This window comes from Sitophilus oryzae, unplaced genomic scaffold (genome assembly GCF_002938485.1).
Source record: "Sitophilus oryzae breed Bouriz unplaced genomic scaffold, Soryzae_2.0 scaffold_575_pilon_pilon, whole genome shotgun sequence".
NCBI lineage: Eukaryota > Metazoa > Arthropoda > Insecta > Coleoptera > Curculionidae > Sitophilus > Sitophilus oryzae.
Window position 1 is genome coordinate 914,053 of NW_022147168.1, and position 18,459 is coordinate 932,511.

Here is an 18,459-nt window from a genome sequence, read left to right on the forward strand (position 1 = left end):
AATAAAAAGTTTTTGCAATTTTTTTTATTTTACCTTTTAACAATGATTTATCCATGACAAGAGCCAAGCAAAGTCGCAGATATTACCACTAATTTTACCACAATACACTAAATCACATTTACTTCCAGTACAAAGGTAAAAGTATTTTGGTGTATTGCGTTAATTAATATTTTATTATTATCAAGGACATGGACATTTTTAACCATATTTTGTTAACCATGGTTGCTTGGTGAATTTGCCAGAACTCCAATGTAAAGGCAGATTCTGACGACTCGTGTACTTAGCAAGTACGCCAATATTTGCGTACTTAACAAGTATACTATCTTTGTAAACTTTTTTTGCAACAAGCTTGGCGCTCACGCAGCGCGATTAGTGGCAAATAATTATACAAGGAAACCGCTCACACAACATGGCAAGTATATCCCAATATCAAATGTTTGTACAAGTACACCGGTCGTCAGAGTCGGCCTTTAAGACATCGAGTTGGCGAGTCATCAATTTGGGGGAAGAGGGCCATCATTAGGTCCTCACAATAGGAATTCAGTACCTCAAATCCAAGGAGGCAATAGAGAAAGGGGGATAAATCCTCTATTATAGATTCGGGACAACACCGGCATCAGGACTAAGGAGAGATCAAGTTAAAGAATGGAGATAATGTAGACAGATCCTCCAGCCTCCACCTCACGGATACCTTAGCCGCAGACAAGCTCCGCGACTGTGAAGGGCACGGAAGGCTAAACCCCAAACCGTGGACGATGGGAAATATCATGACCACCCTACAACAGGAAAATCTACATGTATGATAATATAGTCTGTATGATGAGTTATAACTCATGAAAGGGGACATAATAGATCTTTATGGTCGCAGTGATTAACCCCTCTCCAGTGTTGCCAACTTTCTGAAATAGAAATTTCCACGAGGACGGTCAAAATTTTCCATTTTTTCTAAAAATTCCCACGAGTTCTCAACTCCAATACCTATAGTACCGTAAAAAAACGGCGTCCAGTTGGCTGGTATGTGATAATTAATGACATTTTTCCACGTCAAAAAACATACGCAGATCTTCATGACATGGGCTGGCATGGCGTAGCGTGGCGTGACGTGTGGCGTAATAGGGTCCCGGCTTTACTGTTTTATTTTGTCATTAAATACTAGCTATTTTTTCCATCACATTGTTACTGGATTCAATTAAACAACCTAATTATTAAATAAGATGATTAAAATCTTGACCCTGTCAAATGCTAACATACAATAATTATTATGTGTAGAATTCTTTACAGATATTTTATATTTTTAATGAGATGGAAGCATTCTAAATACGCAACACGCTTTATAAATTGAATTATGTTATTGCTTGGATTAAATTAGCTCTATATGAAGCACTTTAAAAAGCTCAGAAGAATAATGGAAGTATGTCACGTAATCCTGTTCCGTTTCTTATTTTCTTTCACAGAATATATATTTAAAATGTAGAAGACTTATTTAGTCAACAAGGCTACGTAACAGCAGTTCTACAACTAGGTAAAATTATAGGACCAAGAGTATTTCTTTTTAATAGAAAATATGGATTATTTTTATTAAATGTTATCAGAAATCTTACTTTTTAGAGTTTTATTTCTATAAATAATTAAAAAAAATTAAATAAAATAGAACCTGACTAGAAAAATTAGAGTATCTACCTAATATATATAATATGAAGAAAAAACTTTGTTCAGATAGCTTTGAAATGGCGATCCATGATTAAAAAATAACTAAGGAAACTTTTTTTTGATTTAATTTCAACGTAATTTCATTTAAACGTAGGTTTTTTCATTTCAACGTAATTTCATTTAAACTGTTATACAGTTGGCCAAAATATTACCTTTTCAACTTTGTTGATGGACCTTGGGTTATTATACTACATTCAGATAACTTAAAAATAGAAATACCTACCTCCTATCATCGGGAATAAAACATTTTCAATCAGCAATTACATTTGATGATATCATAAGCGCATCGGCAAATACACTTCATTTATCAAAAAAATGACAACTGGGTGAAAAATTACTGACAAAGCTAAGATAAATGTGTTATTGGACAAATGAAATGTTATAAAAAGCGAATGAAGGGATGTGGAGTAATTTTGTATTTAATCAACTTTATTTCGTTTTGCTAACATCGGAAAGTTTATTTCTGCAATGAAGCTATGTAGATGATAATAATAGTCGGCCGAACTGAACAAGGTTTTTGCGGTTCAGTTTTGATTTGTTTTTGGTTAGACACTGATTTATAATTGTGTTGGACGTGATTTATGAAATATCTATAAATTTATGGATGTTTGCGGTTTATATATTAATACCGGTTTTTATTTATTTAACCGATAGAGATAGGTACATGTTTTTCTCAAATTCATTTTCTAGCCGGTTAATTTGTAATAAACCAATTTGAAAATTTAATATTTTTACTAATATTTAAAATAGTTTTTTAGTTAAAAAACCCTATCCTAGATACAACAAAATATTTTTAGTATATGCACCTTTATAAACCATTTATACTAAGGGTGGGCATTTCTGGTCTTGGGTGCCGGTTTTCATATGTACAAAGAGTATAGTCAACACGCTTAGTAAAATAAGATGTACTGAATAAAGACAGAAGGCGAGTTCCAAGCACATGGAATCTAGCGTCAGATTAAGTAGTTATGTAATAAATATTTCGTATTTTTGCTCACTCCGACTTACTAGGTTGCCATAACGACTCACTCCTATACATGTAAACGCCGACCTTTAAAGGTTCGCTTGCCAGCGGGGTATACAACTATTTATATAAAACTTTTTTTTCTTCTTCGACAACTCTTGGACTTCTTCGCACGAATAGGCCATCTTGTATATAATGTTCTATTTGAATTTTTTATGCTACAATAGAAAATGACACAAATTAATTTCTAATCGAAAAACATACATATTTTAATCTTGATTTTTAAGTGATAGCTACAGAGTAATCAAAAAGTGTTTCTATTTTTGTATTGTATTTTAGTTTGCCATTTTTTACAATTAAATCCTGGACAATGTTTAAACAAATGTAATATTTTCTTCATTTTGTTGCAGTTTCTGGACCAGATTACGAGGGAGCTAATCTGGTATGCAGTGGCGGAAACTTGCGCGCTCGAAGATCTCGTCCGGCCGGTCGCGCACGCGCAATATGCTCTGTTGTGGCCGCAGGAAGGTAAGTCACTACGGCACTAGCTTCAGTGCTGCCAGGTCTGGTGAAATTTCACCAGGTCTGGTGATTTTCGACCCCATTTTGGTGAAATGGTGAACATTTTTTGAAAAAGCCTTTTTTTCTGGTGATTTTTGGACACTGGCTTTTATTAAAAAAATACACGATTTTATTATGAGTTTACATTCAAAACGTGACAATGATTATTGTACAAAAATAGAACAAATATACTTATTAAACTAAGTTTCAGGGAGGAAAATTAATTAACTTGAGAATTGACTTAAATTTTGACTTTTTTAGTAAGCTATACAGGGTGCGTCTCAAAAGTGGCTCACCCCAAAAACAACCCCTCGATAAACCCTGTACAATATGCCAAATATTAAAGTTTATAAAAAACTGAGTGTACGAATTAAAGTTGATATAATTATATACAGTTTGCTAAAAAAATCATGAAAATAGGGCTAAAAATAACAAAAATATAACACTTTTTTATTAAATTTAACCAGAATTTTCTCCGTTGCGTTTTTTTTTGCATCGTTTATATTTCATATATAAATATAGTGCTAAAAAGTAATTTTAGTGAAAAATTTGAATTACTTGAACACATCACGTTTAGAGGTAAAATTTGTATCCCCTCGTACTTATAGCAGACTTATTGAAATTCCGCTTCTGTAAATATAATATTTCATCGTATATCGATTAATGTGTGTGTAGCAGACTCGCTCAGAAAATATATAAATATTTAACTCGGCGAAATGCCAGGTTTAAAAATATAACTAATAAGTTTCCTTCACCTGCAGCCTGAAACGTGTATAGTAGAAATTGAGAAAATATTTATGAAAGTCAAATATTATTCGACGAGATAGTTATATAAATAACATAATTTTAACGTAACATAAATTTAACGTAGTTAATTAATTCAGTTTTTCATTGTTTCAAAAGCTTTGTTCATTAAGCAATTTTTATTAAGCTTATATTGTTTTTTAGGGCTCTAGAGTACTTCATCAATAAGTTTAAATAGGCCATAGGCCCAAGCTTCATTTTGTTCATTTAGTTAGCAGTGTTATGATTAAAATTCCAGTTCAAAGATTGCCTTTGATAATCGTCTAAAATATTATTTTTGTTTTATTGGCGTATTGTAATGATTCTTCTTGCTGTTTGCAATTGCTTGTTGTATTCCGGTATTTCCTAAAGTTTTATACAGGGTGGTCCGAACGGTATTCCGGAAACTTCGGCAGCATATTCTGCAGATAAAAATAAGTAAAAAAGTTCGTATAAATGTATGTCCCAAAATACTTACTTTCGAAGATACAGGGTGTAGAAGTTTCAATTTTATTTCGATTCATTCCAAATAATTTCTGAAGTAACGTCAATTTTTTAATGAAAATTGGTGTCTGGGAGTTTTTTGACATGAGAAATTTGATTTTGATGTCCATATTACTCCTATTTGTAGGGGGTGCCACCTACATGTGTTTTAACTTTTTTAAACATTAATAACTTTTCGTCCGTGCCTCTATAAAAATACTGAGTAAAAAAATATACATTTCCGTAATTTTCTACGTAAAAAATGTCTCTTCGTAAAAATCGCTACAAGTAACCGTTCTCAAAATATTTAGAATGGAAATAGTCAAAACATGTCATTATTGACAAACAATAAACACGTTGAGTAGGTAGTTATTTGACTGAAATAATAAATTTGAGAAATTTTTATTTTTTTAAATTAATTATAAATTATTCTGCAAAAAAACGATGATAAAACAGTTTCTGTTGAACTTTTGACACAAAAACATTTCAGATTTATGATTTCAGTCTAATAACTATTGAGTTAACACGTTTACTTTGTCAATGATGACTGGTATTGATAATTTCGATTCTAAATATCCCGAGCACCTTTACTCGTAGCGATTTTTGTCAAGAGACCTCTTTTATGTAAAAAACGTCGTAAATGTATACTTTTTTACTCAGTAGTTTTATACAGGTGCGGACGAAAAGTTATTAATCTTTAAAACAGTTAAAACACATGTAGGTGGCGCCCCCTAAAAATAGGAGTCATATTGACATCAAAATTAAATTTGTCATGTCAAAAAACTCCCAGGCATCAATTTTCATCCAAATATTGACTTTACTTCAGAAATTATTTGGAAAAAATCGAAATAAAAATGAAACTTCTACAGCCTATATCTCCAAAAATAAGCATTTTAGGACATATATTTATACGAACATTTTTACTTATTTTTATCTGCAGAATATGCTGCCGAAGTTTCCGGAATACAATTCGGACCACCCTGTATACCGGGTGAGTCTTAAATAAGTGCAAATATTTACAGGGATCCTAGACCTCAATAAAAGAACCATTATTTTTTTACCGTTTTTCAAATAAATGTGTAATACGAAGTAATTTTATTATACATGGTTTATCATACAATAGGTTTGTATAAATCTGTATTGAGCTTTTAGCATGTATAGTAAGACCTTTCGGTTGCCTAAAATAAGATGATAGAATTCTTTTTTTGACATTTTATTTTTGGACTTCTTTACCTCTAGCCCATGCGATGGAATTTTGATTTTACTTCTTGGTGATAGACAATAATCTGGAAGGGTCTAATATATTTTTGAAGTGAATTTTTTTACGCGGGTTTGTAGCTTCTGAATAACGGTCTAGGTAAAGCATCTAGCTCATTTACCAGCTCAGAATTTAGAGTAACTCGGATTTTCATTGAAGGACACTCAAATTTATTTCAAACCAATAATCAACGAGAATATTCGTATAATTTAATAAAATTACTGTAAATCACTATAAATAATGAATTGTTGTAATGAATCCGGTAAATGATGGAGATAAATAATTGTGATTGATTAAAATTTTATGTTAGGATGAAACTTTTGTTCACAATATTCTGAGAATTCGAATAATCAATTAAATGACTTCATGAATGAATTAATTGAGTGACAATTTGGTTATGTAAAATTTAGAGTGACAATTTTGATTACGCAAAAGAAATACGACATATTCTATGACTTTACTGGTTGCCTAACGATTAACATTAATTTAAAAATAAATCCTCAACATGAATATGAATAATGAACAAAACGTTTAAACAAAAACAGACCACTCTGAACAAATAATAAAAATTAATTAATTATAATAAAAATTATTTAATTGTATTAAATTAATTACATAGAAACACCAACGCCAACCCAGCAAAATATTTTTTCTACTCGTATAAATTCCCTGAAATAATAACTTCTGAATATTTTTTAAAACGTAACTCGCTATGGAAAAAAATATTGTTTTTATACACGACGATAAAACTGCATTATCGTCTCCCGAAATTAATTCAATTTTTTTGGTTGACGATAAAATACCATTTTATCGTCTTGTATAAAAAATAACTAGAATTAAATATGAAAAAATATAGATGTATATGTTTAATTATATTTAAATTAACAAAATAAATATATTTTAAACTATTTTTTTATCAATCAGCTTGTTTCATTACTGTGGCCACGGCCAATATTCCCCGCTCACCCCTGCGATTTATACGGTCAGTTCAAATGGGGCCATTTCGATGCCAGAAACCACATCCATGAGAACGTATCCGGGAATATTCCGGTCAGAATTGCCACGACCACTGGCAATTTAGACGGTTTTACGGTCAACGTTCGCCGATAACAAATATAAAAGTATAAATTCAGATCTAATCGTCGACTTCAGTTTAAAGGAAACGGTTTCAGTTTAATTATTAAGGTCGTAAATATACGAGGCTGTTAATAAATTAGGACGAAAAAATCAGCAAGTGTTTTACTTTTTGTTTTCCATGTTTGGTGTGGTCCTAGAAAACTATTTTATTTTCTAGAACATACTATATCTCTTTCTGAATCTAAAGAAACATACATTTAAAAAAAATCAGCAAAAAAATTCATTGATTATGGTAAAACATTCTAAATTAATTGAATTCTTGAAGAGAAGGGGCCTAGACTTGTATGACATAAAAATAATTGAAAATTTATATTAGAATTAGACAGCTACTGGGAGGATGGAATGCGGAACAACGCCGTCGGCAGCAATAAAAAGAGGAGTAAGACAGAGTTGCGTACTGTCCCCGCTTTTCTTCACTATGTATTCAGAAGATATTTTTTTCACAGGCTTTAAGTGGCTGCGGAATGGGTGTTAAGGTGAATGGGGAGATCTTAAACAAATAGACTTACAGTAGCTGGGAACAAATAGGGACTGAACATCAATGTTCGTAAAACCAAAGTCATGGTTATTTCTAAAAAAGGACCTCAGCCCACAAACAAAAGTAAACCACAATAATATAGAACAAGTAGTCAAATTCAGGTACCTTGAATGGTGGAACACTGATGATTTGGATCAGGATGTAGAGGTTAAAGCCAGGACAGATCAGGCTCGTAGCACATTCGTCAAAATGAAACTATTCTTTTGTTTGACTACAATGTAGAAGATCGACGTCTTTGAAATGTGGTTATCTCGTCGGATGCTGAAGATATCTTGGACGTAGCACATGCCAAATGATTCCGTATTACACTGCATGAACCAAGAGAGAGAGAGAGAGACAGCTTCTAAATATAACAAAGAAAAGAAAATCAGCATACTTTGGTCATATTCTGAGAAACGTCAAATACAATCTATTACACCTTATCATCAAACGTAAAATTGAAGGGAAGCGAGGCCCAGGCAGAAGACAGATGTGGATGAAAAACAAAAGGGATTGGACAGGAATGAATGTCCAAACACTCGTCAGAACAGCAGAAAGACAAGAAGAATTCGCTGTGGTTATTGCCAATCGTTGTTGAGAAGAGGCATCTCAAGAAGAAGAAACAAAATATCAAAATAAAACTATTTTAATGTTTTATTATTTTGTAATTTTAATGCAGGGCACGATATTTTTAATAGATATATATTTAAATATTTTTTAAATGATATTAATAATTAACTTTCTAGATTTCACTCCTTGACTTTGCTAAAATTTTCACATAATCCTGAAATATGGGATACGCCTTTCTCTTTTATGTATTTATTTTAAACTTTTTTGTCTAGTTTTAAATTAAGTAGGTATCTAAGTTATTGATAACACTTAAAAAGATAATTAAAAGTAAAAGACAATCAATTTTTCGCACCAACCTAATCTCAGAAATTGCACTTGCCTCGAAAAGGCAGGTCATTAAACTTACTTTGGTTTCTTTGACACTAATTCTATTGACAGCATAAATAATGACGTCGGAATCCGACCTTAATTATGTTGGGTCTTTCTTCTCGTCAGAATAACGGCATTTTGACGGACGGTAACAGTTTTCTAGTTAGAACTCTCCTTCCACATTGCTTGAATTTAACAGCTCTCCTGGGATTTTCTTGCTTTTATCGTCACTGGTTGTCTGCTTGAGCCAAAAATATATTTTTTTTGCACGTAGGAAGAAAATAATATGCAAAGCCTGTTTAATCTTTGATTGTATAATTTATAAATATATAATTCTATAATATAGAATCTGATTTTTTTGAGAGTTCTTTTCTTTCAGATTTTCTTATATTCTTTAAAAATTTATATTTCTTAAACACCATGCTATGCATTTTTTGCTTATTAATTTCAAAATTCATGCCGATTTATCAAGTGATTTTTGACTATAGCTTTCTTTTATACTAATAAGCCAATCAAATTAGAGAGCTCACTTGGAAAAAAGCGTTGAAAAGCTAATTATGGTCTTGATTTGTTCAGTTGACATGAAAGATTAGTATCCTAGTTTTGCACGGTTACTCGACCGCCGCTCGACACAGGAGGGCCAAAAGTTGGTAAAATTCTTTGACTTTTTCAGATTTTCGCCTATAATTCCGAAATGTTGCGCCCTAGCTAATATTTCACTATTACAAAAATTAAAGACTATTAAATGCTAATTTGATGTTCTACAAATTTCATTGTATGGTTTATTATTTAGAATGATCATTCCGTGTGACGAACGTTTGAATGCCACTTTAATGCTTTTATCAGCAAAATTGGTAAGTATCACCATTCTTCATCTTTCGATTTCTGCCATACTATACTGGATCTAATTGAACGAATTGGTCATTATTCGCAGAATTTAATGCTCTTTAATTTTTGTAAAAAAATATCCAAACCAAACCAAATCACGCAGCGTTTCGGAATTATAGGCAAAAATCTGAAAAAAGTCCAAGAATTTTACCATATTTTGGTCCTCCTGAGTGGAGCGTGGGTCGAGCAACCGTGCAAAAGTAGGATACTTATCTTTCATGTCAGCTGAACAAATCACGGCCATAATTAGCTTTCCAACACTTTTTTCCAAGTGACTCCCTACAACAGATCTTATTTCATTGGCCTATAACTTTGATATCTACTTTTACTCAATACTTGTTATACTGTAAGATCGAAAAAAAACGGCGTTAGTGATGGCTATGAAATGAAGATGGCTGTCATTTTTTGTATGTAAAATTGTATAGGGGATGTCATCGATCGTAATTTCCAAGCCAACTGGACGCCGTTTTTTTTCGATTATACGGTACTTCACTGTATGTTATTGTCGAAAATTGACTACAAATTCATCTCATAGATCTAGTTCGTGGCATCAAAATGACATTATACATTATTATCACTTGGTAATTGGAATATATCCTATTAGCAGAACAATAGGATAGCTCCCAACTATTACAGTATTACAAAAGGTACATATCCTATTATTTAACTCTATTACCTTTTGATGATATCAATAATCATTTATGAAATTATTAGAGTGAATATATAAGTACTGTTAATGTACAGGGTGGGCCATATTGGACAGTTTTAAAGGTTTTTTTTTTCTATAGAAGATAACTAATATAGGTGTCTGCAATTTCATTCTTCATCAAAAACATGATGGTAAAAACCGCACATTGGTTTCTGTTACCGTTTCGGAGTTACAGAGTGTTTTTTAAAAATGTGTATTTTTAACAAATTGCTGTTAAAAACTTTTTTGTTTCCAATGCATATTTTTACGTAGAATTTAATGGTTTAATTATACACATATTTCTTTAAATTAATAACTTAAGAGTTATTATCAAAGAACAATGATTTTTTATATGGGACACCCTGTATATTTTTGATTAACTGAAAAGAACATAAAAATTACCTTTCCAAAAATATAACACACTTGTTATTTTGTTATAGTCCCCTTCGAAATACAGAACTTTTAAAAGTTTGCTACTTTTAACTAGTAGGCTTTGGACCCCATATTGGTGATCAATCTGCCCCTAATGGAACTCGAAAACATATTTTTCTAGCAAGAAGAGGCACCGCCTCCCAACGCTGAAGTTATCAGTAATTTTTTGCAGCCAATTTTGAGAATAATTGAATAGCAAACCAAGGTCCCAGCCATTGGCCGTCGAGGCCACCGAACTAAGCGCCTATGGATTTCTGCGTAAGACAGGTTTTTATTTTTAAATTGTCCGTAGACAAGAATTAAAAGTACTTAACGAGTATGCGAGGGTATTTTTCACCCCTACTGAGTTAATAAATTTCACGAGAAATGTTCAGAAACGGTCTCGTCTGTGCATAACAAAAGACGGTTGACATTTCAAACACGTCCTGTAGCAAAATCTCATTTGAAAAAGTAAAAGTAAAGTAAAGATTTCAGTTAACGTCTCCTTTTTTCTGCCAGGGTTAATCTGGACGGGGCCTAGTTTGTTTATGCGGAATCCGAACCGCGGTTCTCGGCCATATCATGGTCAATGGCCTACCGACTAGGCAAGTGTCTAAATCGACTCTTACTAACGAGATATCCGATCTCATCCGGCCTCGAACCGGCGTGAATATAGGCAGTGTGTGTCAATTGATTTGACACTTTAGCCTTTGTTTGGACAACAGCACGATACAGTGTTTCGAACCAGTCACCCGTCCCTCCTCAAGTATCGCCTTACGTCGCCTAACTTCGGTGTTCTAATGGGAACCGGTGCACGGTGTTTCGACGTAGCTGGGCCGTTGCCCTAAATCTCATTTGGTTTGCTATTTATTATTATTGTTATTAGATATAGTATGAATATGTTGTTAAATATGTTGTTGTTAAATATAGTTTAAACTGTTATAAAATTTTGCCTATCTCATTGCAAATATTACTTTCGCTTTAATTGTTGTAATTTATTTTTATAATGAGTAAACATTATTTTTAAATGGTGTAGTTTAAAATTCAAAAAAAAATAATTTTTTGGAAATATATTTGTGTGTCAGGAAACGTTTGGGGAGGGAGGATCCTTTTGTGATGAAAATGACGTTTCGAGATCGACCTCACCAAAATTATCATTGATTGTCATTCTCCAGCCGTCTTTGACGCCGTTTTTTTCGATCATACGGTATAATGCCTACAGTGTATCTGGCATCTATAGGTTATAAAATATGTTTTATATTTTATTTCAGTTGGAAAAAAGTTTAATTTTATAAACTATAAATATAGTTTAAACTGTTATAAAATTTTGCATCTCTCATTGCAAATATTACTTTCGCTTTAATTGTTGTAATTTATTTTTATAATGAGTAAACATTATTTTTAAATGGTGTAGTTTAAAATTCAAAAGAAAATAATTTTTTGGAAATATATTTATGTGTCAGGAAACGTTCGGGAAGGGAGGATCCTTTTGTGATGAAAATGACGTTTCGAGATCGACCTCACCAAAATTATCATTGATTGTCATTCTCCAGCCGTCTTTGATATACATACAGTATAATGCCTACAGTGTATCTGGCATCTATAAATTATAAAATATATGTTTTATATTTTATTTCAGTTGGAAAGAAGTTTATAAAATCGATTGTCCAATTTCATGTTAAAATTTAAAAAGAAGCTCCTTTAATTGCTGTAAGCTATATTTAAGTTCCGAAGCTTGGTGTAATTGTTTCCGATAATAACTTTTTCGTACCTATCCAATCTGGGAAATTGCACTTGCAGCGAAAAGCTAAAGCACTAAATTGCCTTTTTTTCGACACTAATTCTATTGACAGCATAAATAACGACGACCGTATCCGGCCTTAATTACGGTTGGCCCTTCTTTTCGTCAGAGTAACGGCCATTTCACGAACGGTAACTGTTTTCTACTTAGATATATCCCCTCTCATTGCTTCAGTCCTAAGAGATTCCATAAAGTTTGACTTTATTTTTGTGCAGTGTTGTTCTAATGACAGACAGAGAATTATAGTCGTTACAAATTATCGTACATTATCGTAATATTTCCATTCCCAAAAGCCGTGAACGTATACTAAGGGCTGGCAAAGGATAAGCAAAGAGTTTACACTGCCTCACTTTGGAGGTATAACCAAAATAAATCACTCAGATTGAATTTATCCAAATTGAACATCCTTGTTTACATATTTTCATCCAGCTCGCAGCAGTTCACTGTTTCATTTTCCGCAGGCTGCCACCTCTCCCAGTGTTTTCTATATCGAGGTTGGCCGCACGGGTCGGCGTCGGCTGTTTACATTTTTCACTTGCCGTTCAATCTGGAAGAATCAACGGTTCGTTGAACGCTTCTTTCAACAAAAGTAGGAAGACCGTCAACTTGTTTCATCGTTCAATTTTAGTGTACACTTTAGATGAAACAGTGATGAAAGGCAATTTATACTTATCACTTTGGATGATTCATCCAACTCATTTACATCTATCACTTTGGATGTACAGGGTGAGTCAACGATAGAGTAAAGTCCATTATCTCATTTGTTTCGAGGTTTACAACAAAATATTAAATATAAAAGTTATAAAGATGGTTAAGATACACATTTTAAAATTATTATACAGTATACGGGGTGCTTCAAAAAAGTGTGGCGAATATAACATGTTTTTTTAAATGCAACACCCTATTTTTTATTTTATTTTTAGATTCTGCGTAAAATTCCATTACTTTTTTATATAATGTTATATACCTGAAATTAATAGTTTTTGTTATATTTAAATTTGTTTAAACAAATGTTAGATTAGAGTGGGTTAAAAAATTGTCAATCGCATTACTTTATTTGTTTATTTATTAACGAGTCGTTGTAATTTTCCCCAGAGCTTAAAAAATATTAAGTGCAAGTTAGAAACACTTGCATTTTTGGTAAAAATAAGTGGAATTGAGTTGGTATTCGACAGTGGTCGCGCTATTAGAACTCTGAATTCAAAATGAATCGATATCTCAAAATCTATTAAAAATAATTGGTTGCAGTTTTTTCAAAAACTTTCTTAACATTTCTGCTCTATTTTCTTCGTAGATAGTATGTGAAAATATTTATAAATAAAAAAGTTATATGATTGCTGAAAATTGCTATGTACTAAAAGTAAATGGATGGGTTGTTAAAAATTTTTGAATGAAAAAAAAAACAACCTTATCGAATTTTTCTTTTTTAAACATATTGTAAAAGATCCGATCTTCAAAATAAAAAAAAAAATCATTATCTAATAGTATATTATGTAAGTATCTTATGTATATCTATATAAGTTATGGCGTGTTATGTGTTAAAAAGTTGGGTTTTTAAATTATTGCGATTACTGACGTTTTATCGTTATAAAAAAAATGGACACCCTAACGATATTCTTATAATTCCATTTCAGAAACTCAGAAACATATCTAATGATTTTATCTAGTTATCTTTTCAAAAAAAGTCGTTTAAAAATAAGCGATTTGCGATCGTTATTTTACTTTATCTGATAGGGAGAGGCGTACCGGCAACGCTGCAACATCACACCGTCGCATTTCTCTCACACCGACTTAATAAGATCCCTATGCGATTTACTTCCATACATGTAAGTTTCGACCCAAAAGTAACAGTTGCCAGCACGGTATAAAATAAACATTTTTTTGTAGATTGTCATACTACATAATAATCGTAATATTTTACCTGTAGGTTAAAACCCAAGAAAGGGAAACACACAATAGAGATCTGTAAGGTCGCGTTGATTAACCCCCCTCCGAACACTAAGAATAATCTCCAACCTACTGTAGTATAACAACTCAAATTCGTCAACAAAGTTGAAGAGGTAATATTTTGGCCAACTGTATAACAAGAAATTTAAATGAAAGAAAGGAACCTACGTTGTGTTAAATATTTTTTTATTGCGATTACCTCGGATGCGCCTCGACAAAGCAATATTTTGGGAAATTTGAGGAGAATAGGTTATGTAAATAAAACGCTAAATTTGTAAATAGCCCTACTTATTTTATTAAATGAAATGAAAGGAGTGCCGTACTCTGCCTGGAATTCACATGTAAAAGAGCACGGCTGAGAAAACCATGATCACTATTCCAGAGAATCCAACTATGCTGTCGTGAACTTTAATAGAAGAGAAATAATGATACAGAAAACTGTTCTCATACCTAGGTTTATAGTTTAATACATTCAAAACATGCCACATTTATATCGTTCAAAACTGAAGAGTTTTTTGTTAGTTTAACGGGTCCCCACCCGTAGGTACGAAGTCCCTTGTTACGGAATCGACGCTAAAGTTGGTTTGGTGCCAATATCTTATAATTTAATAAATTGTAAGTTATTCTATGAATTATTTTATTTATTGCTTTTGTTTGCCCTTTTGCGAGCTAAGATATTCGCCCATGCAAGGTCGAAAATTGTTAGTACACTCAACAAGGCTCTTATTCTCACAAACCACAAACATCGGCACGAAGGAACAGTAAACGTTTTTATTTAGATTACTTTTAAACTGAAATTATTTACAGCATAAATAGATTCCATTAAATGCATACACATGTTATATATTGTCTTTGTCAGATCAAATGAATAATGAAAAAGCTTTAGAACCGAATTACAACAAGAAAACAAAATAATATGATTTAGTTAACATTAGTTAAATAATGAGAAAACATTTACTTTACCTTTAATAACATTCTATGTCACAGAACTCAAGAACCAAAAAAATATCAAAGCGTCTCGAATGGTAGTCTAGAAGCTATTATCTAACAACTATCATCTCTGGTCGTCGCCTGACTTCCCTCTCTCTAGTTTACGAATATTTTAAAAATCAATAATTTTATTTATGTATACTGAGTGTCTTAAAAATGAATATTTTGAATTTAAAGAAATATGTCTATTTTTAAATAGGCGGTTCATCTCACTACCTCCTTCCAAATGGGTGATATGTTCAGATTCACTAAATGCATTACAATGCCTAAACGAATTATCACCGAAACATCCTCTAGCCGTTAAATCACTCGACTTGCATCATTTCTTACTTGCTGATTCCTAGCCATATGGGTATAAGAGGTAATGAAGATGCTGATAAGATTGCTAAGACTGCGGCAAATAATGGAGATTTTATACCACTTGCATTTTCTATCTCTGAACTTAAATTTCTACATATCTCGACAATAAAAAGTGGTATCCAGGCAGAGTGGGAAGTGACCGGATATTCAAATAAGCTATATGAATGTAAACCTCAATTCTTTCAAGTTTCTGTTCACTTTCCAGAAGTGAGGAAGTCATTTGGAATCGGCTCAGGTTGGGTCACAGCTATTTCTCCCATTCTTTCCTTTTAAAAGGCGATATCCCGCCTAACTGCTCTCATTGTGGCAACCAATTAACAGTGTAATAGAACCTCCTAATAGAATGTCCCTCCTTCAATAACTTAAGACAATCATTTGGTCTGAATGGCGATCTGGCTTCCGTTCTTGATGCTAATAACCTACATTTTTTGTTCCAATTTATTAAGGCATCGGGTTTGGGTTAATTAATATAGTTTAATTTAACTTTAATTTGATCAATGCCGCTAAATGACCCAGCAGCTGATGCGGCTTATATAAAATCCTTCTTCTTCTTCTGTAGGGCAACGGCCCAGCTACGTCGAAACACCGGTTCCCATTAGAACACCGAAGTTAAGCGACGTAAGGCGATACTAGTGGATGGACGGGTGACCGGTTCGAAACTCTGTATCGTGCTGTTGTCCAAAAAAAGGCAAAAGTGCAAAATCTATTGACACACACTGCTCATTCACGCCGGTTCGAGGCCGGATGAGATCGGATATCTCGTGAGTAAGAGTCGATTTAGACACTTGCCAAGTCGGTAGGCCATTGACCATGATATGGCCGAGAACCGCGGTTCGGATTCCGCGTAAACAAAGTAGACCCTGTCCAGATTAGCCCTGGTAGCAAAAAGGAGACGTTAACTGAAATCTTTACTTTTTTTCTACATCTGTATGTTTAAAGGCATCTGTAGGTTTAAAGATTTCTAGGAATTATATTTGCAGAGTAGTACTACTATTCTGAGTCTAATTTATTGGAGTGAATTGTATTAATAAACTAGAACGTGTTTGTCATATTAATGTGCGATTCTCACTATAACGTACCGCCACCGTCACTTCGCCATACCGTCCGTCACGGTAAATATTCTTAAATTGCCAACAGTGAACATATTCAGGCTTGTACTGCCCGTAACGTCCATTTCCTATTTTTTCTGTAGAGACGGTGGCTTGACGTGACTGTGACGGTACGTTATAGTCGCGATTCTCATTATAACGTCTATATCATCATTCTCAGATCATTGAACCATTTCCAATTATGGTGTAGCTCTCACATATTTAGATACTATTTTTGTAGTTGCTATATATTGTTGGCTATGGGGGCCCAAGTTATCCCTGCTAATTCCCTAATATCATGGTCCCATCTCAGATTTGGTCTTTTCCTAGGTCTCTTAATTATTCGTGGGTACCATGCTGCAATTTTAGTGGCCCACCCTTCTGGTCAGGTATCCTGCCCATTGGGGGATTTGATTCTGTAGATGACATCTATTACCTGGGTCTTTTGTCGTGTCTACTTTATTTTTTTACGGCCTTTCTTGGTTATTCCTAGCTTATTTTGTTCTATTGAGAGTTGTGTGACCTGCAGTTTCCCTATAATATTCGTTTTAAGTGTCCAGATTTCGCATGCATAGGTCATGACTGGTAGTATACATCGGTCGAATGATTTCTGCTTTAGATAAAGTAGCATTCTAGATTTGAATGTGATTGGGTTTCTTGCATAAGTACTCCATGCTATGTTAATTCTTCTGTTGATTTCTGATAGTAGAGATCCCGAGCTGTGTATTAGTTGTCCCAAATATATATATTCTTCTACTATTTCCAGTCTTGTGTTATAATGCCTTTTTTCTAAAAAAAAATAAATAAATCGTAGAAGAACACATATATTTGGGACAACTACCAAATATATGTGTTCTTCTACGATTTCCAGTTTTGTGTTATTTATGAGAATATCTTTTCTGTCTACTAGTTCGTTGTTGTACATTACTTTTAGTTTTTGCTAAATTCATATATTATATACTAGAAAAGATGATCTTAGTAATACAAATTTACTTAGAAATGTAAAAAAATAAAATTTTAATATCTTACTTTTTTTAATATTTTTTTAGATGTTAAAGCCTTATTTATCTTGACAAAGGCAGACTTGAAAACTTAAACGGTTACTTAATTTTTTTCTTAAGCTGTCACTTTTTATTAACTTTTACTGAACTTCTAAAAGAAACAAAAGACAGTAACGAAAGTGAATTGATAATTAAGGTTTGATTTAATGTAATTTCAAACTGTCACCATAATGAAACAAGTTAATTAAATGGAAAACGATTCTGGTACTTTTCGGTATTATATAACTCTTGATTAATGACTTTGGGTTTATTTTTATTTATAAATACTTTTAGAAGCTTTTGCCCTACGACACAGTTGCCAACTAAAATCGATAATGTCCAAAAAAGAAATAAAAATGAAAATTACTTGAATAATGCATACCTACTATCTTGGATCGCCATCTTTAGAAAACTTTAAAAACATTATTTTTTCTTTTCTTGAATTGTATCTCATATCTGTATATTTTATCACTTTATAGTTTTATTGGGCATAATAATTTTTGATAAGTACAATATTATAAAGTATATTTAAATTGCAGTTTTACTGATCAAAAAAAATTACATCTAAAATACTTCTTTTCGGACAAATATAAGTTAAAAATAAGTTGCAAAATAAAACACTAAATCACCACAATACACCAAAACACTTTTTACTTACTTACTTTACTTTTACACTGGACGCGCGTTTTGCTAACCATGTTAGCATCATCAGCAGATGATTAAAACTTTTGATGATAGCGAAACGCGCGTTCATTGTAAAACTAAAAGTGTTTTGGTGTATTGTGGTCATTTAGTGTTTTATTTTGCAACTTATTTTTAACTTATATTTGTCCGAAAAGGTATTTTAGATGTAATTTTTTTTGATATTGCTTTTTTGATATTATTGATTATATA

General features: G+C 32.5%; 1 protein-coding gene across 4 annotated transcripts in view; it reads left to right on the plus strand.

Moving 5' to 3' along the window:
- Positions 1-18,459, plus strand: part of LOC115887457 (rho GTPase-activating protein 100F) — a 225,640-nt gene that overhangs the window by 20,795 nt on the left and 186,386 nt on the right. For all 4 annotated transcript variants that reach the window (XM_030906887.1, XM_030906888.1, XM_030906892.1 and 1 more), the window contains exon 2: positions 3,085-3,202. In XM_030906887.1, the coding sequence (XP_030762747.1) occupies positions 3,119-3,202 (84 nt within the window). In that variant the 5' untranslated portion in view covers positions 3,085-3,118. The remainder of the gene's footprint in view (positions 1-3,084; positions 3,203-18,459) is intronic.